At 45.5% G+C, this 23,482-nt stretch overlaps 4 protein-coding genes and 2 long non-coding RNA genes across 14 annotated transcripts; 3 read left to right on the top strand and 3 right to left on the bottom strand.

Annotated features, from left to right (window-relative positions):
• Positions 1-5,553, top strand: LOC136183790 (BAI1-associated protein 3-like). The gene is made up of 35 exons (XM_065970547.1): positions 1-73; positions 134-230; positions 339-429; positions 493-597; positions 730-837; positions 887-949; positions 1,000-1,066; positions 1,134-1,305; positions 1,356-1,400; positions 1,451-1,528; positions 1,578-1,656; positions 1,715-1,822; positions 1,873-1,968; positions 2,019-2,122; positions 2,169-2,304; positions 2,364-2,488; positions 2,545-2,632; positions 2,682-2,738; positions 2,798-2,895; positions 2,951-2,999; positions 3,049-3,206; positions 3,262-3,385; positions 3,442-3,516; positions 3,571-3,645; positions 3,697-3,798; positions 3,846-4,061; positions 4,114-4,182; positions 4,232-4,311; positions 4,369-4,435; positions 4,493-4,534; positions 4,589-4,660; positions 4,718-4,813; positions 4,868-4,976; positions 5,037-5,163; positions 5,216-5,553. The coding sequence occupies exons 1-35, from the start codon at positions 43-45 to the stop codon at positions 5,508-5,510; spliced, it is 3,504 nt and encodes a 1,167-aa protein (XP_065826619.1). The 5' UTR covers positions 1-42; the 3' UTR covers positions 5,511-5,553.
• A 258-nt stretch (positions 5,554-5,811) lies between these two features.
• LOC136183794 (regulator of G-protein signaling 22-like) lies at positions 5,812-10,360 on the bottom strand. 5 transcript variants are annotated; one of them, XM_065970554.1, is made up of 18 exons: positions 9,681-10,359; positions 9,590-9,633; positions 9,256-9,530; positions 9,110-9,205; positions 8,945-9,061; positions 8,752-8,888; positions 8,540-8,698; positions 8,373-8,487; positions 8,164-8,313; positions 8,008-8,112; positions 7,753-7,959; positions 7,621-7,701; positions 7,271-7,561; positions 7,144-7,220; positions 6,934-7,090; positions 6,717-6,878; positions 6,486-6,665; positions 5,812-6,435 (listed from the first exon to the last, which is right to left on the bottom strand). In XM_065970554.1, the coding sequence occupies exons 3-18, from the start codon at positions 9,400-9,402 to the stop codon at positions 5,956-5,958; spliced, it is 2,661 nt and encodes an 886-aa protein (XP_065826626.1). In that variant the 5' UTR covers positions 9,403-9,530; positions 9,590-9,633; positions 9,681-10,359; the 3' UTR covers positions 5,812-5,955. The 5 variants fall into 5 exon arrangements, with proteins under 5 accessions (XP_065826626.1, XP_065826627.1, XP_065826629.1 ...); XM_065970555.1 differs by having other exon boundaries at positions 9,256-9,324; positions 9,373-10,360; XM_065970557.1 differs by having other exon boundaries at positions 9,256-9,324; positions 9,382-10,360.
• Positions 10,361-13,865: 3,505 nt separating this feature from the next.
• LOC136200318 (uncharacterized) lies at positions 13,866-15,379 on the bottom strand. Its single transcript, XR_010673342.1, has 3 exons — positions 15,098-15,379; positions 14,767-15,044; positions 13,866-14,710 (listed from the first exon to the last, which is right to left on the bottom strand). It is a non-coding gene; the product is annotated as an uncharacterized lncRNA (long non-coding RNA).
• Positions 15,380-15,381: 2 nt separating this feature from the next.
• LOC136200317 (uncharacterized) lies at positions 15,382-17,826 on the top strand. Of its 4 annotated transcripts, none has more exons than XM_065990696.1 (6): positions 15,382-15,522; positions 15,895-15,961; positions 16,017-16,075; positions 16,144-16,215; positions 16,274-16,306; positions 16,365-17,826. In XM_065990696.1, the coding sequence occupies exons 2-6, from the start codon at positions 15,939-15,941 to the stop codon at positions 17,684-17,686; spliced, it is 1,509 nt and encodes a 502-aa protein (XP_065846768.1). In that variant the 5' UTR covers positions 15,382-15,522; positions 15,895-15,938; the 3' UTR covers positions 17,687-17,826. The 4 variants fall into 4 exon arrangements, with proteins under 4 accessions (XP_065846768.1, XP_065846765.1, XP_065846766.1 ...); XM_065990693.1 differs by having other exon boundaries at positions 16,017-16,078; XM_065990694.1 differs by having other exon boundaries at positions 15,413-15,711; positions 16,017-16,078.
• Positions 17,827-18,908: 1,082 nt separating this feature from the next.
• Positions 18,909-21,907, top strand: LOC136200305 (uncharacterized). 2 transcript variants are annotated; one of them, XR_010673338.1, is made up of 12 exons: positions 18,909-19,039; positions 19,091-19,188; positions 19,251-19,378; positions 19,433-19,576; positions 19,627-20,213; positions 20,279-20,351; positions 20,403-20,572; positions 20,642-20,789; positions 20,859-20,949; positions 21,039-21,275; positions 21,336-21,646; positions 21,698-21,907. It is a non-coding gene; the product is annotated as an uncharacterized lncRNA (long non-coding RNA). The 2 variants fall into 2 exon arrangements; XR_010673337.1 differs by having other exon boundaries at positions 21,336-21,907.
• A 17-nt stretch (positions 21,908-21,924) lies between these two features.
• Positions 21,925-23,476, bottom strand: LOC136200304 (uncharacterized). Its single transcript, XM_065990683.1, has one exon. It carries the CDS (start codon positions 23,443-23,445, stop codon positions 22,096-22,098), a length of 1,350 nt encoding a protein of 449 aa, XP_065846755.1. The 5' UTR covers positions 23,446-23,476; the 3' UTR covers positions 21,925-22,095.
• Between the last annotated feature and the right edge of the window lie 6 nt (positions 23,477-23,482).

Raw genomic sequence — 23,482 nt, 5'->3', positions numbered from 1 at the left:
TACAGGAAAGGAATCGTGTTTCGCTTTTGCATTCCACGCGCGATGACGTCGCCCGAGTTGCCCAGAGCCGAAAGTAAGGCGTCTAAATCGCGCGCTGCGACTAATTCGCGCGTTAATTATGAATCGGCGACAGTGCAAGAAAGCGAAAGGCCCGAAGACGTCGCCCCATCGCTTGTCATTGGACATCGCACTCTAGCGACGTCGCAGAGTCGCGAAGAAATGAAAAAACGGTACGATACGCGCAGAAGAGCTCGTTCCCCCCGAGGACCAATCGCGCCTTCGTGACGTCATCGTGGAACACAATGTAACATCTGGCGTTCGTTGCTTTCTCTCTACAGGGGACACGAACTCGACGACGGCTTTTTCGAGAGTTTTACGCTCGATCTAAGCGAAGCGCAGGTGAAACGAAGAGCGGAACGCGAAGCGAAAGTGAGAGGGGCGGAAGCGGAAGCCTTGTCCGTCATTCCCCGTACACTGAACGTCTTTTCTCAGTTGAATGCCGACGAAGAAGATCGCGAAAACGACGTCGGCGCTTTGTTCGCCTCCGGATGGTCGGAACCGGACAGTTCCGAAGTTCAGCCAATGAGAGACAAAGAGGTTACATTTTATGACGTCACTTAATCTTATTGATTTTATGACGTCACTTAATCTTATTGATTTTATGACGTCACTTAATCTTATTGATTTTATGACGTCATTTTCTCTTATTGATTGATTTTATTTGTGTAGCTGGATGATGCGTATTTCTCTTTGCTGAAAACCGTTCATTCGTGGCTGGGAGCGGAAGGTGCCCAGCTGAGAATTGCTACAGCCGAGTCCCACGAATACATACAAAAGGTCAGGAGCAGAAAAAATATTATCAATAAATATATGACGTATTTTTTAGGTGTTTTCCATTTCTGATGAGAAACACGAGGAATGGCTGGAGCAGTTGAGAGAAAGCATAAAAGTAACTCAATTTCCAAATAAAAAATAATTATTAATTAACATTCGTCTCAGATTCCCAAGCAATTCATTCGCGTTTCAGTTATCGAAGGACAAGACCTTCCCATAAGAGATGCAGATGGTATAAATAGCCCAATCAATCAATCAATATTGATACACTTGACTTCTATTTTGATTTTTTTTTCTAGGTTCAAGTGATCCATACTGTGTCGTGGGTTTGATCAAATATTCGCCTGAACTCTTAGACGGAAGATCGAAGACAAAACATCTCCGTGACGTAGTGGACGACGAAACAAAACTGAAATCGACTACCGTTATCAATAATTCACTAAACCCATCATGGAACGAAGAATTCGACATGTAATAAATAATAAATAAAATAAATTTTTCATACTTTATTTATATTGCAGAGAGATTGAAGATATGGCGACAGATTGTCTACAATTTGACGTTTGGTGTGCATAATTAAAAAATTAAAAGTACTTGCTCAATTTCATTTCCCCAGGGATTCCGACCCGGAAAGAGGCGTGGGTGACGCGTTAAAAAACATCACTCGCATTCACTCCTTCATTGGTTTCAGAAAGTAAAATCAATACTTAATAATAAATTAATCATTAATGATGTCATTGTAGATACTTTCGTCACGTGGCCAAAACAGCCATTCACGGAGCCGGAGACGATTTCATAGGACGACTCTATATTCCTTTAAAAGTGAAACCAGAACACTTACAATGATGATGACGTCATAAAAAGTGATTTATCTCTTCAGGAAATTCCTTCGGACGGCGTAGAAGATTGGAGACACATTGTGAACAAGTATCAAAAACAGAAAAAGGGGCAACTTCACCTAAAGCTCCAATTCGTATCTGACAAAAAGGCAACAAAAAGAGAAAATACATAAATCTATTATTTAATATATTTTTTCAGAATTTCGCTAAAGTCACGAGCTGGGACAGTCCCTTCACCGAACACTGGAAACTCAAAAGACAATTCGTACGTCACGAAGCCAATCTATTCAAAGAGGTAAACAAAAAGGTCTCAGAATGAGAAAAGAGGTCTCATCTTCCCCACAGAAGGGAGGCAAGCGTTGGCACGGGCAACTCAAATCCGTTGCCCTGAGTCTACTCCATCAACACGCCATACAAAACGAAATTACAGATCTACAACAGGCTGCAATGTATGACGTCATTAATCCAACCTCATAATATTTATTTATTGTCTAGAGATTGGCTAATTACGAGCGAATACAACGAGAAAGTAGGCGTGGATAGCCAATACGTTCTCCAATCATTAACAGACCTGGGAAATCGCTGGGACGACTGCGCGGACGATCCAGAACAAGAACTCCAAGGCAAAAGGGTAAAGAAAAAAATATAAATATTTTTTTATTTATTTATTTTCGGGCGCATACATAAAAGATTAAAAAAGTCGTCTCCGCTGTGAATTCGTATCAGGATTGGTGCGCCGCTGTTCTTTCGAAGATGCGAGATATTTATCCAGCCGCGCAGACGTTGTCGCACAAGCGACTCGCTCTTCTTCTTCAGTACAATAGCAAACAAACGTCTCTTATTACGTATAAATACCGTGGGTCTTCCCCAGATGCTATTATAAGACGTTCGACCTTGCACTTGTGCGAAAACATTGCCCACTTCGCCAATTTAAAGAATCCGTTTTCAAAACTTTAGTGGTATGTGAAAACAAAAGTCGCGCCCTTGAAACAATTCAATCCTTGTCAGAATTCCACTAAGATTTGGTTCGAAAGACAAGTGGCGTTGTCCGAACCCCAAATCAAAGTAATAAGTGATTATTTATTTATTTTATTTATATATAATCCTTCTTGTTCTTTTTTTAGTCTGATGCCACGGAAACGGAAGCGTTGTCCTATGTAGCGTTGAATTGCATTGATGATTTGCTTATTGGTAAAAAGGTTTATGCTCTCGCCTTTCAAAAGTAAGTCCTAATCACAGTTTCCTCATCAAAAATCATGTATGTTTGTATCCCTTAGCGTTGCAATCGATTATTTGACTGTTACCTTTCAGCACATTGATTCTCTCGTACGTATTTTTTAAAAATTGTATTATTTTTGTGGAATTTTTTCTTCAGCTTGCTCCGATAATTCAACGTCGAATGGACGCCATCAATCAGTCCCTAAATACGCTTGATCTCGCAAGCAGCGAATTTTCTAAACTTGCCACGGCAACTTTTCAACTTTATATGGCAGTCAAGGAATTTTTCCAATTCGAAGACGATTTTCCAACAGAGTATATAATAAAATAATAATAATAATGATGTCGTTTTTTTGATACTTTTCTAAAGGGTTTCCAAGGGAATTCGAATATTCAAAATGCACGCATGGTTCAAACCTTTTGTCCTAACTTGGTTTGAACTGGCCTACCAAAAAGCCCGCCATCGAATCGACAGAGCACTCGAACTGGATCACGTAATAATAGCGTATCTCACCTATCACGCACACTTATCCCCAGAAATTGACTTTAGACGGCTGTAGCACCTCTAAGTGAAATCGTAAAACACTCAAGCTCAGCTGTAGACACCTGTAGTCTTTTATTTCAAGTAAAAACCCTCAAAGACTTGTAGAATAGTTCCAAGTGGCTCTGTGTGCGTTAGATGCGCGTGTCTTGGGAGCAGCTAGGCTGGCCTGATCCTTCAGCCGCCTACGGTTTTGTATTGAAAGTGACTGAGGTACTAGTAGTCTGTTAGAAGTCGAAAAACGACGAAATTCTAAATCTTTAGTACATTTGTGGCGCTGCTATGTATTATGCGGATAAAGTCCACGAAATTTTGAAGCAGAAATCCTACTATAATAACTCGGGAGAATTTGACGTCACAGAGAACGTAAATTCACAATAAACATAGTCTATAATAATTATGTTATTTATTAGTTGTGCGTTACGCTAAATGATATTGATTACGTGCGAATGGCGCTGAAGCCTCTGCCCGAAGCTCTCGCTTGGGATACAATTGCTTCCAATCTAGAGGCAGAAAACGGACCAGAAGCTGCAAAACAGAGCAAAGAGGCTCTCCACAGATTTCTTCTCAGTGCAGATGAAGATATGCGCAATCAAATCGCTCTAATAGTAGAAAAAATAGGAGAACGGGTAAGTAACTTAGACGGGGGTTAGTCAGTCTCAACATTATTAATTAAATCAGATCTGCGTTGATTTATCTAATCACGCGAATCAAATAATTAAACACCCTCCAGGAGCAAAATTCGAAGACGTAATAAATTCACTCTATAACCCTGACTCTTCAAACTTTTATTACGTAGTCAATTAAAGGCCTGATGGTCTACTTACAATCGAATCTACAGGCACTCAACAATTGGCTCCTAACAACAGTTTTTATGCAGTACGTACACTAGGACTTATTACTCGCTTACAAAGAGATGTGTCCCCTTTTTTCTAGGGTTCTTCAACCCACGTACAATCTCTGCATTGTCGTGTTGCTTCGTCTCGTTCAAGATCGACGTGATGTAATAATAAATCAGTTCATTTTATTTATTTATCTATTTTTATTTGAATTCTCTTAGCTCGCGCCTTCTATTTATACAAGAGTCTTTCTCACTATGAAGGTAAACCATATCTTTTTTATATACACATACAGGGACGTTTAAAAAATCGTTCAGACGCTCTGGGACTTTTTTCTCGCTCAAGGCAAAGGCCTCAGTGAGGAGAACATGGACACTGACACCTATAAGGTACACTTGTACGCATTTTTAGTCGAGTCATTAGGGGAAAAAAACGACGTGACGTAGGCTCTTTTGACTTTGGTTGAAGACAGACAAGCTGAGTCGCCCAGCTTGATATCGCGATATTTAGAAGAGCTAAACAGAGACCTAGCCGAAAGCAACGTGAGATCCCTCCTCCCTTCATTCAATAATTAAATAAATTCCTCTGCATTACAGCCAGAGAATCGTGGCTTTCTCACTGTTCTCGTGGGATACATTGAACCCAAAGCGAAGCTTTGCATTAAAGTTCTAAGTGCAAGAGACATTCCAGCTCTCGATCCAAATGGTTTAGAAAGAGAAGACTATTTTGTCTATTTATTTAATTAATAGTCTTCCGTTCTCCAAGGTTTTTCCGATCCTTACGTGAAATTTCAACCGTATCCAGCCAGCGCTTTCTCCGGCAAATCAACTCCCCAGCAAACGAAAGTGAAAAAGCAAACGCTGACCGCTTTATACGACGAGACGTTTTACATGTAAGTCCATCAGATAATGCCTCAATAACACAAGAGAATACATTTCTTCTAGTCCCACTTCAGCGAATGCTTTCAGGGATTTCAAACCCGTTCTAGTTTTTCACGTTTTCGACTGGGATCGTATCACGAAAGATGATTTGGCCGGCGAGGCTATTTTCTCCTTGTCGTCTGTTCCGTTCGTGACGTCAGAGGCGGAAGTGGACGGCTTGAAACAGACGATGATGCCACTATGGCTTCCTCCCCAGCCAACCGGGGAAATATTTCGCGTCATCGAAGGCAGAACGTGGGACAAAGAAGCCGTAGAATTCGTCAAAGTAAGAAAAAAGTTAGGAAAAATGGAAAGGTAGATTATTGCGCAATGACTCGAATTTAATTAAATGAATATCTTTATACGGGTCTTTATTTTTAATCTTCGTGCAGTACAGGATCTTGTAGGATGTCGTACACTACGAAAATCGTTCGTTCGCGTGCTCTCTTGGCTCCTAAAGCCTCTTTCAGGGTGAGTACTTGTGTTCCGAATGCGTAGCAAAGTAAAAGAGTCACGATTTAGTCGCGTAGCCGACGCAACATTCTAAGGGAGCCGTTTTAGACACATCTACGATGACTAGTCGCGCGAAAGACAAAGGGGCCCCCTAACTGACGCCAAAATTAATTATTTAACCTAATTAAACTTGAAGCTATCGGACAGCAACGTCATTTTAAATTAATTTAATTAATTCGTTCTTAGACGGTCACGTGATGTTCTTAATTTGAAACATTCTCTTTGGAGGTAAGCTGTGGGGGCGGGGTCCGTCAATAGAGTCGGGCAATAGACACGGAAGCGCTTCTCTTCCCAAAATCAATCTTCAACTTTTGCCGCCGATATATCTCACTCGTAATTGACGAAGCCCTTAGATGCCGATCACTTAGACCGAGTTGAATAGTAGGAGAGTACGAAGCGCGAAGCATCTCCTCCTTAACAGTCCTTCGTCGCACCGCTTTCTTTACAAGCACTTTCCCCGTTTGCTCATAAACCGAGAACTTGAACGAGTACGAACTTCCCCATTCCTCGTCGCTCCATTCCTCGTCCGTGTCGCCTAACGCCGCCGCCGCCGCCGCCCGCTCCCTCACCTCACTCTCCCGTCGACTTCTCGAACTGCGACCGCTCTCGCGACGAACCCGCTCCTGTTTCTCGAGCTCGTCGAACGGGAGACTCCCTCTCACCGATAAACAGCGGCTTTTCCATTCGCAGAACGAAAGCCAGTGTGTATAGAGCCCTTGAAAAACAGCATCCTAGGGGGGGAAAATATTAGGGAAAGTATTCATTTATTTATTTATTTAACCTGGGCTTCTCGGAATGTGAGTGGGCCCGGTTTTTCCATTCGGCATACGATTTCGTCAACGAGGTCTTGACGTATCGTTATTTGGAGACTTGGCGGTACTGATGACATCATAAAACGGTTAACAATTGTACGCGCTTTCTTCTTTATCAGTCTCCCACTACAACGACTCTTACACAAATCCTATAAGAGATTCGTTCGAGAAAGTAAGGGAACCCTTGGCGATTTACTGACGCAATATTTTTGAGCTTCGAGCCAGAACAATATGTCGTTTTCCAGCAACATGCTATCGTCGTTTTTTATACTGACGTAGTTTCTGAACTGCATGCACGTCACCGGATTGCACAGGGCCTTACGCAAAGCCACAAAATCCTTAGAAGAGTACGCCCATTTATCCTAAAAAGTAATGAGATTTTTTTAAAAAAGGCTCCTCCTCCTCCTCCTCTCAGACTTTTATTGACTTTGCTGAACCCTGTCTCTTTTCCCATCGTCGTTGGCTCATTATAGCTTCAACGACTTCGGCCATGGACGAGTGTCTCGGCATTTGACGCGACTTGAAGTCGTCGGACGAAGTGAAAATAGGAAGCCAACGCTTTTCAATACGTTCCCTAGGAAAAAAAGAAGAATTCGTACAGAGAGACACGGATATTTATCCCCTAACCTAACGCACTCCTGCATGGACAGTAGAACATGGGGAGAGGGTCCTTTTCCTCGTTGAAATACGTCGTCTTCGATTACCTAACAAAAACGAAATTACGTCGGTTTTCAAATGATTTTAATTCTTTTACTTTTCTTCGGATTTCTAGCGATGCCGGACTGTCGTGTCCGAAGAAATACTTCCTGTGGAGATACTTCGTTTTGATTTGCCAACTCTTGGCACTGCGCATCTCTCTCTCGTCAAACGGCATGCAAAGATACTCTTCAATGTCTAGCCATAAAGCGAGATCGCGAACCGCGTGGCGTTGGCTAAGAAAGAGTCTAAAATGATCTAGTTCCACGCAATTGTGAACGAGACGATCAAAGGTAAACACGGGGGCAGTAAGTCTGACGCAAAGTGAGGGATCAAACGGGTCAAAGTCCTGCATGGGGGGGGAGGAAGGGTTCATTAGAGAATGTATCCATGGAAAACATCGCGTACTTCTTTAGCTGGAACGTCGAGTTTCGGTAGAGGCATTTTCCCGGGATTTTCCTTCGTAATTTTGACTCTTTTTGTTGGCACCTAGAACACACGGGGGTCAATTAATTCTCAAATATTTCCCCTCTGTTTTACTTTGCTTATTGATTCGGCTTCTTCGCCGCAGAGTAGGTGCCAGGCTGGTGCGAGGTTTTTTAGTAGTAAACCGTGTATATAGTCAACTAGTTGGATGAAATCTGACAGAGTTGATGCGTGAAGAAGACTTTCTGCTGTTTTGACTTCAGCCTCACTGCATCCAATATAAGATGAGCCACTTTTTGCTAGAAATTTGCGCAGCTGAAGCTGAAAAGTGGGATACATGTGGTTAGATGTTGTGGCACTCCCTCTTACCTTTGCTTTTTCTAATAATGAGCCTGTGTTACTGCTCACTTCTCTGCTTGACGACTGTCGAAGTTCTTTTACGCACATCCAGCATAAATACGAGTTGATCCAAATCTAATAATTAAAATTATGTAGTACAGTAGTTTGCTCAACCAAAAGGCTTACCTTCTTTTGCTTTCTTTTTAGAAATTCGTGGAAGTAGTCGCCCGACGTCATCGCATCAAAATCCAAGACGTTCTCCAGTTCCTTTAGGGGTCCACTTTGTTGGTCCCTATCTTCGCACACAGTGGCGCATCTTCTCAGAGTCCGAGAAGTCTAAAGAACGAAAGATCTCGTCACATCGGTAAGTAGTTCAGTCTAGTAGGCCCTAGTACCTTGATCTCACAATTGAGATCCTTTACTGGGTATCCATGCACTGTATGAGGTCGAGCATAGGGCTCTATGGGCAACTTTGGGCAGCGCAGACCGCGGCGAAGAAACCGTGGAACCCTGGGCATATAAAAACTCAGTAGAGTTAAAACCATAGCAGTTTATCCTATACCAGTATTTCCTGATAGTTGTGAGAACTGCTTCTTGTGCCTCCTTCACTTTTTCCTCACTTATCGTTGGCATTGTTAGACCGACTGCAATTTCTAGCTCTAGTTTAAGATCGTAGTCTGCTTCGACGGACAAGTAGTTAGCAGCAATCTCCTTTAGAATTCTAGAAACTCACTGAATAGCCACCAAAGGCGTATTACTGTCATAAAATTTTACTCGAGTTTTCTTCTTGGATTCTCTGCGATGCTAAGTCTTTGAGCATCTAGCCAAAACGATGCGGACCTTTCCCCCGCTGTTTTTTGAAGAAAATTTAGAAACGAATCTAGCCACTTTTTATCACGAACACAATCATCCTAAAATCTAGTGTCGCAACGAAATGAACTCTTATTTAATTTCGTCATGAACAGACTTTTATATTGGACTGCAAAGCTTTACACAAGTAATAGTGAAGATAATAGCTGCTGGACATAAAATAGGAACTCCGCTGGCTCGCAATCCACTCCAAAATCTCAGGCGCTTGTAGAACCTATTACAGCTTGCCTTATTTTAAATGACACGTTAGTTTCATGTTTACCTGTACAAAGAGTTTATCTGTTGATTTTTTCGAGACCGCGTTAGCGCGCTGAAATCCTCGCACTGACGAATTGTAGAATAGTTGGACTGGAAAAATCTAGAAAACTCCGATTTTAGTCGAGGCAAAGTTAGTGAGCAATTCCTTACAGATAATTCAAGAAACCCGCTATAGAAACTACAGAATACGTCATCAGAGTCGAGACGCTCCCTTACCCACTGCACAAATATACACAGTACAGTGCTTAGTGAGGACAAATGACGTACTGTACGCACAGACGCATGGTGGGAGAGCATTTTACGGTCGCGCTACATCCGAAGACTCGGACGTGTCGAAATCGATCTAAAGCCGGCGCCGACTTGGGGCGCAAATTGGAAGAGAATACAAACGATCCCTGTCCTTGGCAACGCGAAGTTTACAGAGGCTAACTCGCGCGAGAAAAGAATTTTGTTTTCTTTACCAATTAGACTACCCGATACTAACGTGCTAGAGGCTTCCAATCACGAACAAAGCTACGCAACTCGGACCTATCGTCGACATCGAAAGTGAAAACTGGAAAATTTTGCGTGTTTACGTGTGAGGCGACGCCGCGGACGATCCGTCAGTTCAATGCACGTTGACACTGGCAAGCAAGCGAGACAACAACATCGACAACGACAACTACAAGAAAAGACAACAGCACAGCACGATTTCTCAGTATCGAGTCTGGTTCAGCGCCAAGCCTTCATTCCTTCACTTTCCGAGGGCTTTGGGCTCGTGGCGCTTATTGAAAGGAGGATCTTCTTTCCTAATGATCCTTGCTTCTTTTTTCGCAGCGTCTTCCGTCACTTGCCATCGAACATACAGATGATTGCGTTCGTGATCGTCCATGTATTCGGCTATGTCTTTGTTGCCGTCGCCTCTCAAGTGGCTTCGCACTCTACTTCGAATTCCGCCTTCGCCCTCGGCTTTTCCTGCGTATTTCACGTTGAAATTTCCTCCTCTGTAGGTTCCTATTTCATATACGCCGTGTTCAGTTGGGATCAAGTGCATGTTTTCCTCTTTTAGAAGGACTGGATCCGAGAATCTGCCCATTGCCGCGTCGTCAGTTGAAGCTTTGAGTCCCGTTCGTCACGTCCCACGTGAGTCATTTATTACGTTTTCTTTGAGGCAAACTTGCAGCGTGTACGAAGGTCGCAAATTTTGACGACTACGCGCTTAGCATTGCATTGAAGTACAAATGGGGCAAGAAAGGGCTTGTCTAAGAGACGTAGTGTTGAGCTACGCGGCTTGCCCGTATGTAAGCGCGCGTTAGCTCAACTCAGGCTGGACCTTAGCCTCGATACTCCAGACCCTCGCGCGTTAAGGAGGGTGTGGTTGGCGAGAGGGTCTGGACGCAATCTGTAGAAAGCCGTGTGCAGATCACGTGGTTTTTCGAGCCGAGTGAGCCAATCACGGGTCTCGGTACCAATTACGACACGCGTACACTGATTGGACGAGGACCTAACTTCGTTAACAAATGTACTACTGTACCTTCCCCTAATGGGCACTCCCACTCGATAAAACGGTCGCGGAAGTCCCTAAACGAAGGAAATCTCTTCGCGCGTGTACGGACGTCGTTGCGCGAGCGTCGGATGAAGGCCCGCAAGAGGTCTGCCCGAGCTTTTTCCCAATCGCTGACGTTCCCTCGGGTTCTTTGATAGCCAACGACTTTACGCGAAGATCTGAGGGAGAAGGCACCCCGGAAAAGCAGCGAACCTTCGATTACATAGGAACCCAGTGTAGCGTACGCCGTAACTAAATTACTCGTAGCGAAACGAAGTTAGGTCCGCGTCCAATCAGTGTACGTGTGTCCTAATTCGTATCGAGACCTGTGATTGGCTCACTCGGGTCGAAAAACCACGTGATCTGCACACGGCTTTCTACAGAGTGCGTCCAGACCCTCTCGCCAACCACACCCCCCTTAACGCGCGAGGGTCTGGAGTATCGAGGCTAGCTGGACCTTAGCCTCGAGGATCCCGACCCTCTTCCCGCGCGCTAAGATGCGTGGGTGGGGGACGCCGCGGAAAGAGGGTCTGGATCCACTCTGTACAAAGCCGTGCGGGACACGTGACCCAAAAGGTCCAATCACGAAGCTCGACACTTCTAGCCTCGCAACTCGCGTTTTATTAACTGGGTTCGAGGATCGAGCTCCTTAGACGAAATGGCGTAGCTTATATCTGTACTGGCATGCGTCGAAACCGCTTTCGAGTTTTAATTCAGCCGTTATGGCATTAAAAATGTGAACGCCGCGTTCTAGAAGGTTGTAGAGTCTTCGTTTCGCTGCCGACATTTTGGCAAGTCGGCTACTAGTCGGCTATTACGCTTCTAGCCAAATAGAATGCGAGCTTCGTGATTGGACCGCACGGGTCCTTTTGGGTCACGTGTCCCGCACGGCTTTGTACAGAGTGGATGAGTGGATCCAGACCCTCTTTCCGCGGCGTCCCCCACCCACGCATCTTAGCGCGCGGGAAGAGGGTCGGGATCCTCGAGGCTAGCTGGACCTTCGAGCCTAGCCCTAACGGCAGGGCGGACTTTCAAACGCGCATGATCATGCATCAATGAATAGTAGCCAATAATAGTTTATCTGTTTGCGCATGCTCGCGTCCCTACCAATTAGGTTATTGCTACGTTTTCCCTGATGACTATGTCTCACAAAATGGCTTTGGATAAGGTCAATACGCAATGGATAAGCGTCGGGTTTCCGCTAATCGAAGCTTTAGGAAAAAAGCTTCGATTTCAGGTCCGACGAATTTCTAAATTGGGGGGGACAGTTTTCGAGGAGATCGTGCTGAAATTTTTGAACCCTCTTCAAGGCCAAATTTTGCGTGAATCCCTGCTCAGACCTTAGCCTTAGGGTGTTACGAATGCATGGCAATGATATATAAAGGAGGCGCTAAACATTTCTCGCTTTCTATTTATTGGGTCTCATGTTGCACCTGTGGTGATTCGCGCGCCATTTTTCGTCCTCGTACAGGTAGTTTTCTGACCTCAAACTCATGTGCGATTGGGAGATTACTAAAAGAACTGTTAGTTTTGCGCTAAGAAATTTGTTTTAGGCAATCTTTTCTCGCATTACGCAGAACTTCATCTCTGCGTATCCGCAGACGTAGTACGTCAGCGAAATGTTAGAAAAACTCTTACTAAATATCTTTTTTTACAAAACGACTCGAAACTCAGTTGGGAAGAGGGATAATGCGAGCCTACAGAGAACGCGAGTTTTCGGTGGATAACCCTAGCAACAACGCATGCGCGTTTGAAAGTCCGTCCTGCCCAGCATAGATAGAAGAAGAGAGGGATTGGAAACTCCCCGTTATCACGTGACTTTTAGTGGACCTAGGGTAGTTACGCGAACGCCCGGATGTGACAGACTCTATGCTGCCAGCATACAGTGCGTCCAGCGCTAAACCAGAAAAATGTACGCCGTGCGTACGGTACTGTAATCTTGCTTTCTGAACTTCAAACCTTTTTGTACGGCATGTGTGTGCTCTAAACGAAGATTTAACGCAATAAAAACGTCAACCAAAACAGAGAGTCCCCTTTCGAGGTGAATGCGAACTTCCGGGGTATGACCGGGACTTTCTAACTTTTGTTGTGCGTAATTCGAACTGTTTTCATGGCTTCTCGCGTATCGCTTGCGTCGGAACCGGTGTTTCTAAACACCATCACATCACAACCGGTGTTTGTAAACGCCAGCGGTGCTTCTTCCGGTTCTTCGGAAGCACTTGAAGACGTTTCGTCAATCACGCGACCAAGGCGTGCCAGCCAGAGGCGTGCCCTCGCGTTGATCTCCAATGTCAACAGGATGCACAAGCTCCAACCCCGGGGAGATGCTGCAAAGGGTGGCCGCGCCGGTGGAAGAGGAAGAAAACGGCCCCATGACACGGACCTTCCCGTCACGCCTTCTGAAGAGCCCAGTACGCACAAGTGGGCTCAACAAATGGACGTCATCAAAAAAGCGCCGTACCCTTCCAATCGAATTTGTCTGTCGTCCAATGGATCAGCGAGAGCAGCAGCTAGGGATCGCTCAATGTGGCCAACAGTTTCACCGCGATTCGTCGCCGCGATTGCATTCCGGTCGTGGACACTGTCCGGCTCGCGGCGAAAACTGACAAAATCTCCTCCGCTCATTTGCCCGTAGCGCGTAGATAGGCGAATTCCCTTCAGTGGCGTGCAGAAGGAAAAAACCTGGAAGGGAGCCATTGCAACGTGATTGCGTGCGCTACGACAACTACACGTGGATGAGCACATGTTGCTTAAAACGACGTCGAATGCATTTGGGTCCAATAGAGAAGACAAAGATACGTAAACGCCGAAGACATTTCCGCTGGAAGCCAACCCGAGGATGCACCACTGAAGTCCAAAAATAGCCTAACGTAAACACGCTCAGCCTCTTAGAATAGTCGCTGGTATGGTCTCTCTAAAGGCTGTCCAGCCCGCCATTTAGCGTTATTATACTTCTGGGACATATAAAAGCTAAGTACGCTGGCTAAAAGGGTAGCTGGAACCTTCAAACGGCAGGAAAATAGCCTAACGTACCAAGCGGACGAGACATGAGAAATAGGACCTCTCCACGCGAAGAGACAGTCTCCATTTGCGCTGACAGCCGGACTTGCAAGGAGACACATGTGCGTAAGTAAGCGAGTCTTAATTGAAGGCGTGTACTGCATTTTAAGATACGAAAACATCCATCGCGCACGTAAGAAGAATTTCCGGTTCAGCGCTGGACGCACTGTAGATGTATGAGAGAGGGATTGGCAACTCCCTTAGTCACGTGATATATGTGCGTAACTAGGTGTGACTCGTCAGTAGATAACTTTAGGCAGGGTATTACACTTTCCTTTTCGACATAACCGCTGAACGTGCAGCAGTTTCGGACCGCTAAACGTTGCTCTAACGCACAGTAGTCGTGCGAGCTTAGTCTCTCCGAGATTAGCGATGACAACAGAAGTTTTTGTCTTCTAACACGCGACTAAGAGCATGCGAGTTTAGGATCATCCCCTGAAACACTGCTCCATAGCAAATAAAAGGAGAATCGCGAAAAAAGACACTCAAAAGCAGAAGTGCGTAGGAGAATACTCGCCCCCCGTGTACGCGCGCGAAGATTACGGCCCAGACACCCCGGTCTATATCGTCTTTTCGACTAGCTGACGCTAATACAATCGATTAGCAACCGTGCATTGCGCGGTTCGGTTTGGAGTGGTTTTCGACTATAAACGCGAGAGAAATTGAGAGAATATACGGGACGTAGCGAGTCAGACATGGTGTCGCTGGTGTACACAGGAATCGGTCACGTGACTAAGGGAGTTGCCAATCCCTCTCTCATACATCTATGCTGCCAGCAGAGATATAAGAGAGAGAGGGATATGAAACTCCCGTCCTCACGTGACTTTTTACTGACACCACGATTGTTACCGATGTCCCGTACGTGACGCTGCCATTGACTGTGAAACGAAGCGAGAATGACCGGAGAATGACCTCGTCTTTTCTCATCTGCGAGTTGTGTTCCTTTTCTACGTGAAATGGTACTCTTTTAGGGCCTCCTGGACGGAAATGATTTGAAACGCCATTAGGATGAACGTTACACTAAAGACATTTCAGTCTGATTAAACATCACTGAACGTCTTATCGCATTCTTTCACCTTTATTTATGCCTTGGGCTACTCGTCAAGTCATTGCGAAGCGAAGGAATAGAACTGAAGCTCTTATCTACTCTTTGCAGAAAACGCGCCATTTGAGGCTAACAATGTGTTGGTCTGGTAGATTTCTTCGTGGAGTCCAATCCTTAGGATCTCTGTTAGAGGCTAGAAAGGCCCAATGCTCCCTCCATGCGTTGAAGCAATCGCTTTGTGTTGCAAAAGAGGGTGTGGTTAACAAGGGCAAAAACGTCACAAAATTGCGTCTACGATCGCCGTGGACGCTGCGGAGCACACATGACTACTTCCAAGCTGTCTGCCGATCACCTGAGCTTACTTTAAAACTGTTTGCGAATACATTTGGGACTTCAGAACGCAGATATGTGTTGCAAACAAGACGCGTGTCATAATAATCATCGTACAGAAGGCGTCTCTGATCATCTCTGTCAAGTAGGCGCCTAAACAAACTTACCTCATCCAGAAGAAATAGAAAAGTTGAAAAAGAAAGGAAAACCAGATAATTCTCGCTTCGTTTCGCAAGCGCCGCGTACGGGACATCGGGTAACAATCGTGGGGTCAGCAAAAAATCACGTGATGACGGGAGTTTCATATCCCTCTCTCTCTTATATCTCTGCTGCCAGCAACTGCTGCCAGCCCTAACGCTGTTCACTGCGCATGCGGCTATTGCGGAGTCTGACTTGGGCACCGCTCCAATCGTACGATCCTCGTTCTGTGGACTATCGAGAAGCTTTCAATACACTTGTGAGAGACCCTAAGCGTATTTTCGAACATGGCAACACGCAGCGATTTTGCCACTGCTCAGCCGCCGCCTACTTATGTCACACTTACACGGTCTCCTTGAAAGGCGTAGTTGGCATAACTATAGGCGCGCGCGGCTCGTTTCGCGTACTAGACCATGGGTAATAAAACGATGTCCGGCGACTCGGAAAGGTGTGGCCTGTTGCGTACGTCACGTGATTATTACGTAATATGACACGCCTCCTTCCTGGTGACGTTTCAGTATTACGTAACTGATACGTGGTGTACCGTAGCACGTGATAACATATTCCAAGTGTTGTTGCGAAAGAGGATTAATTAACATGACTACAGCGTTATTGATCAGTACATTCATAGAGAACGTGTGTGCGACTTGGCCAGCAGAATAGCAATAATTTGAAATGATTTTGTCTCGCCTGAATCGGTATGCGTTTGTACATTGGATTGGTACAATGTAATTTAATTGTGAGTACGCGTAGTGTTATGCAACGTCTCACACTACCAAGTAGACGACTGTTTGCTGAAAATGGCCAAAAAAGTGGTACAAATTGTTCGTGCTGTATGAGGGGATTCCGCCAACGCTCAACGTTTCGTTTACCGTACCAGGTACTGCCTCTAATGGGCGTCCTTCGTCGACATCTAAGCAATTCAATTTCAAAAACTGGGCAAAATCGAAAGGTGCCAACGTTTTGTTCGCTATCAGGAGAATTTTACAATGTACGTTGTCCTTTCGCAGTTACTGAAGGACTGGACTTTGTGAAGCGAAATGGTATTTAGTGGAAAGTAAATGTTAGCAAATCCCCTAACCTACCCTTTCATAAACATAGCAAAAACTGTCATCCCCTTAGCAGCTGGAGTAGGATACCTTCTCTATAACTGTGCAAATGTGGCAATATTCGAATATCGTATTTCCGGGACAACCAATGGCGAGTTGTCTACCATTGCCAAAGAAAGTTACGTTGATCGATCGGAAGAGAAAGAAAGACTGAAAGAACTGATCATGGCACCTTTCCCACCTTCGTCATATTATCATCTTTACCAAGGGCCTCACCGAGCAGGAAAAACGCATGCAGTGATGGAAGTAATCGATGAATTGCGCAAGGAGGGAGTCAAGGGGGTGCATTACGTCCACATAGATAACCCACTTTATTCGTCTCTCGCTGACGGACTGTCCATGAATCATCGTTCAGTCATATATGGCGTTTTCAATGCGGTCCCTCAAATGCCAGGAAAAGCATTTGAGATGGACACGAAAGATTACGTTCGTGTTAAACATGTAATGCTACGTTTGGCAAAATCGGCGAAGAAATACAAAGATGGTCGAGTCACTACGATCATCCTTGACGGGGTCAACAGCCTCGTCCCTAAGTCGACATCTGCTGATTGGGTGCCGGAAGAACTTCACAAGTTACTTGATTTAGCTAAAGATCACGCAGATAAGGGCAAGATTCACTGGATACTGGTTGATTCCAGTGGGGTTGCTATGGATGCAATCAAAGCACGTAGCAGTTCATCTCGCATGAAATTGCTGTTTTCATGTGACGTCGACGAGCAGGACGCAAAGGAATTTCTGAAGGGACAATGCGAAGCAGCTGAAAAAAAGTTTGATGTCGATGAATTGTACAAGTGCGCGACAGGTGGAAGAATTGGCCTGCTGAAGCTGGCAGCTGACAACATAAAGAGAGTGCCCCATTCGACGTCGCAGAAACAAGGTGTCCTCGAAGCTGTGAAGCGTCGCTTTGGAATAGCCACCCACCCTCAGCGGGCGGCAGCTGCTGCAATTACAACGCAAGAAGAGCTGCTCAAGTCACTCTTGTCTAAGCCCAAGGACGATATTGAGGAAGTCTTTCCTGATTGGCAGGAAATTTCGGATAACAAACCCATTGAAGTGTTTCAGTATCGAATTCTTCGTCTTCTCGCCGAGAATCCAATGGGTGTCGAAGAGAAAACATCCTTGCGACGTCGAGCGAAAGCGGATGATTTTTATGTCCAAGGGGTCGATTGTACAGCGGCAATAAGTCAACTGCTCAAAAACGATCTTCTTCGCTACACGAGTAGTCGTCAATTGCAATTGCATAGTCATGCAATCAAGTATCTTGTCCTCCAGAATGAAAGACATCCTTTCAAGAGTGGCGGCGATGACGAGTAAAATTGACCAAACTTCCTTTCTGTACGCAATTTTGATTATTTACTTCTGTCGTATTTATCAACTTCAAAGTTGTATGTGGTGTGGAGTGCAGTAACCCCGTTTTTTGTTGTGGTGTCGGAGAAACATGTTTTTCACAGGTACGCCCAAAGGCCCACAAGACATGGATCGAGCGTCTGATCGAGGTCAAGCTACGTAGGAAGTATACTGCCTAGTACGTGCGTGGCCAATAGAAGACGCTTTCTCTAACGTAATTAGAATGATTGATTCGATGGTCTACCTCCCACCCACTTCAGTTGGCACTCTGCGCGAGCGATGTTATGTCCGCCTACGAAAAAATCCGCAGCCGCATCACCTATGGCTTGATGTAAAGAGTATGAACGCTCAGAAAGGACGATCGACTCTTGCAAGCTCGATGTGGGCACCACCGAACTGTCGATCGACAAAGGAAAAGAATTAACCCAGGACATATATGCACGCTTCCACATTGACAACATCCTGTTTGTATAGATCGAACCACGTACACGTACGCGCGGCGGTGTTCATGCACTTTTACGCCAATTAAGCTAGCTGTTGGCGTCCTGCGCGTACGTTTCTCTTATTGTACTCGACTCGATCGGGTCTTATATAGCTAGGTCAATTCAAACAATTACCTCAAACGACATTGAAAGCTAGCATATCGCGGTACGGCCAGATAGATAGATATAGCCGCCGTACATATATAGATCGATCGATCGTGAAGACTCTGTGCTGTTAATTGTGCCTGGCGATTGCGCGTCCGCGAATTTGAGTCTTGAATTCAGCCAATGAGGCGAGTGCTCTTTCAAGCTTTGGTCACCGCCCACGTGACGTCAACGGAAGACAACCCAGGACACGCTTCAAACATCCTTATAGAACACCGCGCAGAAGAGTTCACGCATATAGCCGTACGTATATAGCTTATATAATTGGCTGACATTTTGCTCACGTTTGCTTTCGCAAAAGCTCTTGGTTTGGTGAATCTGCCCATTGCCCGCGTCGACAGTTATTCGAATGTGTTTTGAACTAATTAGGGTGAGTCCCGGTCATCACGTGTCATTCGATAACGTTTTGCACTATTTTGCACAAGCAAAAGAACTTGTAAGCTTATAGAAGACTGCGCGCCTAAATTGCATTGAAGTTTGCACGGGAATCAACGTCGTCGCTTATGGGTGGAGTCAGTGGAGTCATACATACCAATTCGTCACGTGTTCTTCTCATGGCTTGCATGATTCGAGCGGTTGCTCGCCGTCTTTCACGCCAGCGCTTCGGCGTACGCTTTTCTTCGATATCATCCGTGGTCTACGAGCAATACGGCAATCCAGAGGAAGTCCTACAGTGCGTAGAAACGAGACGAAAAGCCGAGCTCCTAATAAGACGATCCTCTAGACTTTGGACCGAGGCCGCAATGCAACCAAAACCAGACGAAATCGCGTTCCAAATGCTCGCAGCTCCAATCAATCCAGCCGACATCAACATGATTCAAGGCAAAAAGAAGAAAACGCCTCACACGTGGTAATTAGTATTTATTATTGATTCCTTACGATAGGAACATACGGAATGAAGGCTACATTCCCCGCAATCGCCGGAAACGTCGGCCGAATAACCGCAATCGGATCATCAGTGACGTCAAAATCGAAATCGGAGATCATTTCGTGCCAAATCAACCATTTTGGGGTAAATAATAAATTAAAAATTAATAATTAATTTTGGAGGTGAAATTTCTTCTAGGAACGTGGAGAAGTGGGGGAGTTTGCCCTGCTAACGATATCCGCATTGTATCCAATGACATTTCCCCTGTGAGCATGTCAATGATGTTTGTGAACCCCACAACTGCCTATAGAATGCTGGAAGACTTTGAGACACTAAACGAAGGTATTCAACAAATAAATCAATAATGATTAGTATTTGATTTTGCCGCTCAGGTGACGTCGTAATTCAAAATGGGTCTAACAGCTAGTGGCGTCGGTCAATCCGTCATACAAATTGCAGCTGCTCGAAATTTGAAGACAATTAATTAATGTCATTCGGTCAAGGTGATCATCCGATGACCGGAAAATTTCGCGTGTTTACGCCGGACAATTCATCAGTTCATTGCATGTTGACACTAGCAAGCAAGCGACAAAACAACAACAACAACAACAACAATAACAACAACAACAAGGACAAAATTCCGAGTCAGCAAAAGACAACAGCACAGCACAATTTCTCAAAAGTTCCTTTCAGCGCTAAGCCTTCATTTCTTTGCTTTGTTCTTGGAGCGAGTGTACGGTTTGCCTTTCTCGTTGCGATGATTGTATGAAGGATTTTTCTTTTTAATGGCCCTTGCCTCTTTCCTCGCAGCGTCTTCCGTCTCTTGCCATCGGACGTACAGATTATTGCGTTCGTGATCGTTCATGTAGTCGGCTATGTCTTTGTTACCGTCACCTCTCAAGTGGCTTCGCACTCTGCTTCGAATGCCGCCTTTTCCCTCGGCTTTTCCGTCGTACCTCTCGTGAAAATCTCCGTCTCTGTAGGTTCCTATTTCATATACGCCGTGTTCAGTTGGGATATCGCCCATGTATTTCTCGTTAAAAGGGATCGGATCCGTGTATCTGCCTCCCATTGCCGCGTCGTCAGTTGAATCCAAGCTTCGAGTCCCGTTCGCCACGTGAGTCATTTATTACGTTGTCTTTGAGGCAAACTTGCAGCGTATACGAAGGTCGCGAATTTTGACGACTACGCGCTTAGCATTGCATTGAAGTGCAAATGGGACAAGAAAGTGCTTGTCTAAGAGACGTACTCATCTGATAGAGGCACGCGGGGGATTGCCTACTCAGATGTGATCTAAAGGGCAGAACCAAAGAAGACGATCAAGATTCAAACCCATTTGTGAGCAAAAAATGCTCCTAAAGCTGGAGAGCGTTTATCGGTTATATTATCGTAAAATCCTACGTTTAGGACCACGCCCCCTGTTAGGATTTTGAGTTGAATTCTTAAATGTGAGACAACAAGAAAGCAATACAACGAAAAATCATCAAAGGCAAGAGTATCTCAGTGTGGTTCAGCGCCGTTATGCCTACCTACTTCCATCTTCCTCTCTTCAAGGGTTTGTGCTCGAAGCGATGATTGTATTTGGGGTTTTCCTTTTTAATAAGTTTTGCCTCTTTTGTTGCAGCGTTTCGCGTCGGTTGCTGACGGACATACAGATTATTGTGTTTGCAACGTTTCAAATATTTGGCAATGTCCTTGTTGCCGTCGCCTCTCAGGTGATCTTGCACTCTACCCCGAATCCCGCCTTTGCCTTCCGCTTTTCCCACGTATTTCACCGCGAATTTTTTCCCTTTGTTATGACCAGATCTTCGGCAAGTTCCTATTTCATAAACGCCGCGTTTGGTTGGCATTTTCCTCACGTTTGCTTTCACAAAACGTCTCGGTTTGCTGAATCTTCCCATTGCCAGCGTCGTCGCGTCGTCAGTTGAATGTATTTTGAACCAGGGATTTTGAACTAATTAGGGTAAGTCCCCGGTAATCACGTGTCAATATTCGATACGTTTTCCGCGAGGTAAACATATGCGCAACATATACAAAACTTGTAAGTTCATTAATTAAATTGCACTGAAGTTTACACGGGAAAATCAATGTCGTCGCATAGGGCGGAGTCTCACATCAATTCGTCGCGTGTTCTTCTCATGGCGTGCATGATTCGAGCAGTTGCTCGCCGTCTTTCACGCCAGCGCTTCGGCGTACGCTTTTCTTCGTGGTCTACGAGCGATACGGAAATTCAGAGGAAGTGCTACAGTGCGTAGAAACGAGACGAAAAGCCGAGACGATCCTCTAGACTCCAAACCGAGGACGCAATGCAACCAAAAGCAAACGAAATCGCTTTCCAAATGCTCTCCGCTCCAATCAATCCAGCGACATCAACATGATTCAAGGCAAAAAGAAGAAAACGACTCACACGTGGTAATTTGTATTTATTATTGATTTCTTGCAACGAACGCGTACGGAATGAAGGCATCATTTCCCGCTATCGCTAGGAACGAAAGAGTTGGGTGAGTGACTGCAGTTGGAGCGTTAGTGTCGCCAGAAATTAAAATGGGAAATCATTTCGTGCCAAATTGACCCTTTTGGGATGAGTAGCTACATGGTATCTATTTTTTGGAGTTTGCCCTGCTGATGATATTCGTATTGTACACAGTAACATCTTCCCTGTGAGTATGTCAAGCGAAGTTTACGTAGGCTAACTCGCGCGAGCAAAGAATTTATTTTTCTTTACCAATTACCCGCTACTAGCGTGCGCAAGAGGCTTCGCTAAACTAAACACTGCTCTTTCTGTAGACGACAGCAAGGGACTGACTGACAGACAGACAGACAGACAGACACAAAAAAAGTCTAATCCTTCGAGGCAACGTCTAAGCCACAATGATTTTGAGAAGTGCAAATCCGAGAATTATCATCCAATGGGTCTTGTGACGAGAATCGGCAAAATTTCCAGGCGCTACGTATCGAGATTGAACGATGCTGCTTTTTCCGTTGAGATCCACCTCAGCAACGAATTCATAAGTGGTACACACAGGACATCCCATCTTTCGGTACGTAGCCGTTATCGTATACTCCCCACCGCGAATAACTCTATGCGAAGCTCTGTTGACTCTGACGAGAGTTAGACCGCCAACTTGACTGCGATCAGAGTCCTTCCCCGCGCAGAACGGATTCAAAACGCCAGCGGCCATGTTGGCGATTTCCTTGATCGTCGAATCGGTTCTCTTGCTAAAGATGTTGACGCCTATAACAACTGAAGACGTTTGAAGGGAGGGAGGAGCCGGAGATGTGCTTTCGGGCGCTACAAAGGGAGCAAAGACTGAGCCAGGCAATTCGAGTCCGACTTGCGATTCAGGATCAATTCCGGTGGCAATTCGAAAGTAACCGTCGTCTCCCCAATTCTTTCCCCAACTGTTCTTGCAAATCCAGTACTCCTGCCCGTTTTCGTCGCTCCCATAGCCGACCACTTCAACGAGATGCACACCCAAATAATTACCTCCCATGTAACGATATATATTGCCCTTCTTGTACATCAAAAAATCCGTATAAATGGGCATTCCAGCTACTATGGGGCCCTCTGCAACAGCTAATTTCATTTGAGCAGTTGTTGCTTCGATGGCACTATACGTATCCAATGTGAGAGGCGAGGGAAGAGCAGAACCCTCACTGCATTCGTTTTCGCACGTGTTTGGTTCCGAGCACAATTGGTATAGATCGTACGGCTGACAGGTGTTGGGAACGGTTCCCTTACGATTCAGATAGTAAAAAGCGCTTCCTGGTTTACCCCCTTGGCAGCCATTGCAACCAGCATACATGCAGCACGATGCCAGACGATGCGCCGACGTCGGCTCTACTTTCGAAGTCGCCTTAATCGAACGATAGTCGTCGAAAGCGTGCGTCGCAGCGATTGCCCAGCACGATCCGCACTTTTCCTGATCGTCGGCGTCGCGGAGGAGATTATCTTTCCTCCAGTCGACTCCGTCTGGCGACTGACGAGCTTTTCTGCCGGCCGCCGCTGGACGGAGGAGGTCCTTGTTTCGAGGACCGAAACCGGCGATGGCTTCCGATGCGTACCACGTTGCTTTGGGGTCTGAGTTGATTCGTCTGGCGAGAGCGACCAGAGATTCTAACGGTGCCGACCCCAGCGGGACTCTGTGTCGACCGCTTACGACCAGAACAGCAGAGAAAAGGAGCAGGAGAAGAACTGAACTCGAAGCCATTGCGTGGGGTAGTAAGAGAGCGTGCCCCTGGAGAGCG

The sequence above is a fragment of the Oscarella lobularis genome, chromosome 2 (genome assembly GCF_947507565.1).
Source record: "Oscarella lobularis chromosome 2, ooOscLobu1.1, whole genome shotgun sequence".
Classification (NCBI taxonomy): domain Eukaryota; kingdom Metazoa; phylum Porifera; class Homoscleromorpha; order Homosclerophorida; family Oscarellidae; genus Oscarella; species Oscarella lobularis.
This window is presented reverse-complemented; position numbering and strand designations above follow the sequence as displayed.

Excerpts from the sequence above, each read along its gene's own strand:
- LOC136200317 (XM_065990693.1), top strand. The coding sequence starts at position 15,939 with ATGATTTTGTCTCGCCTGAATCG. Across the intron at positions 16,216-16,273 it reads AAACTGGGCAAAATCGAAAG|TTACTGAAGGACTGGACTTT; the intron begins GTGCCAACGTTT and ends GTCCTTTCGCAG. Across the intron at positions 16,307-16,364 it reads GGACTTTGTGAAGCGAAATG|CAAAAACTGTCATCCCCTTA; the intron begins GTATTTAGTGGA and ends TCATAAACATAG.
- LOC136183794 (XM_065970552.1), bottom strand. The coding sequence starts at position 9,402 with ATGCTCTCCCACCATGCGTCTGTGCGTACAGTACGTCATTTGTCCTCA. Across the intron at positions 9,062-9,109 it reads CAGATAAACTCTTTGTACAG|GTTCTACAAGCGCCTGAGAT; the intron begins GTAAACATGAAA and ends AAGCTGTAATAG. Across the intron at positions 8,488-8,539 it reads ACAACTATCAGGAAATACTG|GGTTCCACGGTTTCTTCGCC; the intron begins GTATAGGATAAA and ends TTATATGCCCAG.
- LOC136200304 (XM_065990683.1), bottom strand. The coding sequence starts at position 23,445 with ATGGCTTCGAGTTCAGTTCTTCTCCTGCTCCTTTTCTCTGCTGTTCTG.
- LOC136183790 (XM_065970547.1), top strand. The coding sequence starts at position 43 with ATGACGTCGCCCGAGTTGCCCAGAGCCGAAA. Across the intron at positions 74-133 it reads CGAGTTGCCCAGAGCCGAAA|TGCAAGAAAGCGAAAGGCCC; the intron begins GTAAGGCGTCTA and ends AATCGGCGACAG. Across the intron at positions 5,164-5,215 it reads TACGACGAGACGTTTTACAT|TCCCACTTCAGCGAATGCTT; the intron begins GTAAGTCCATCA and ends CATTTCTTCTAG.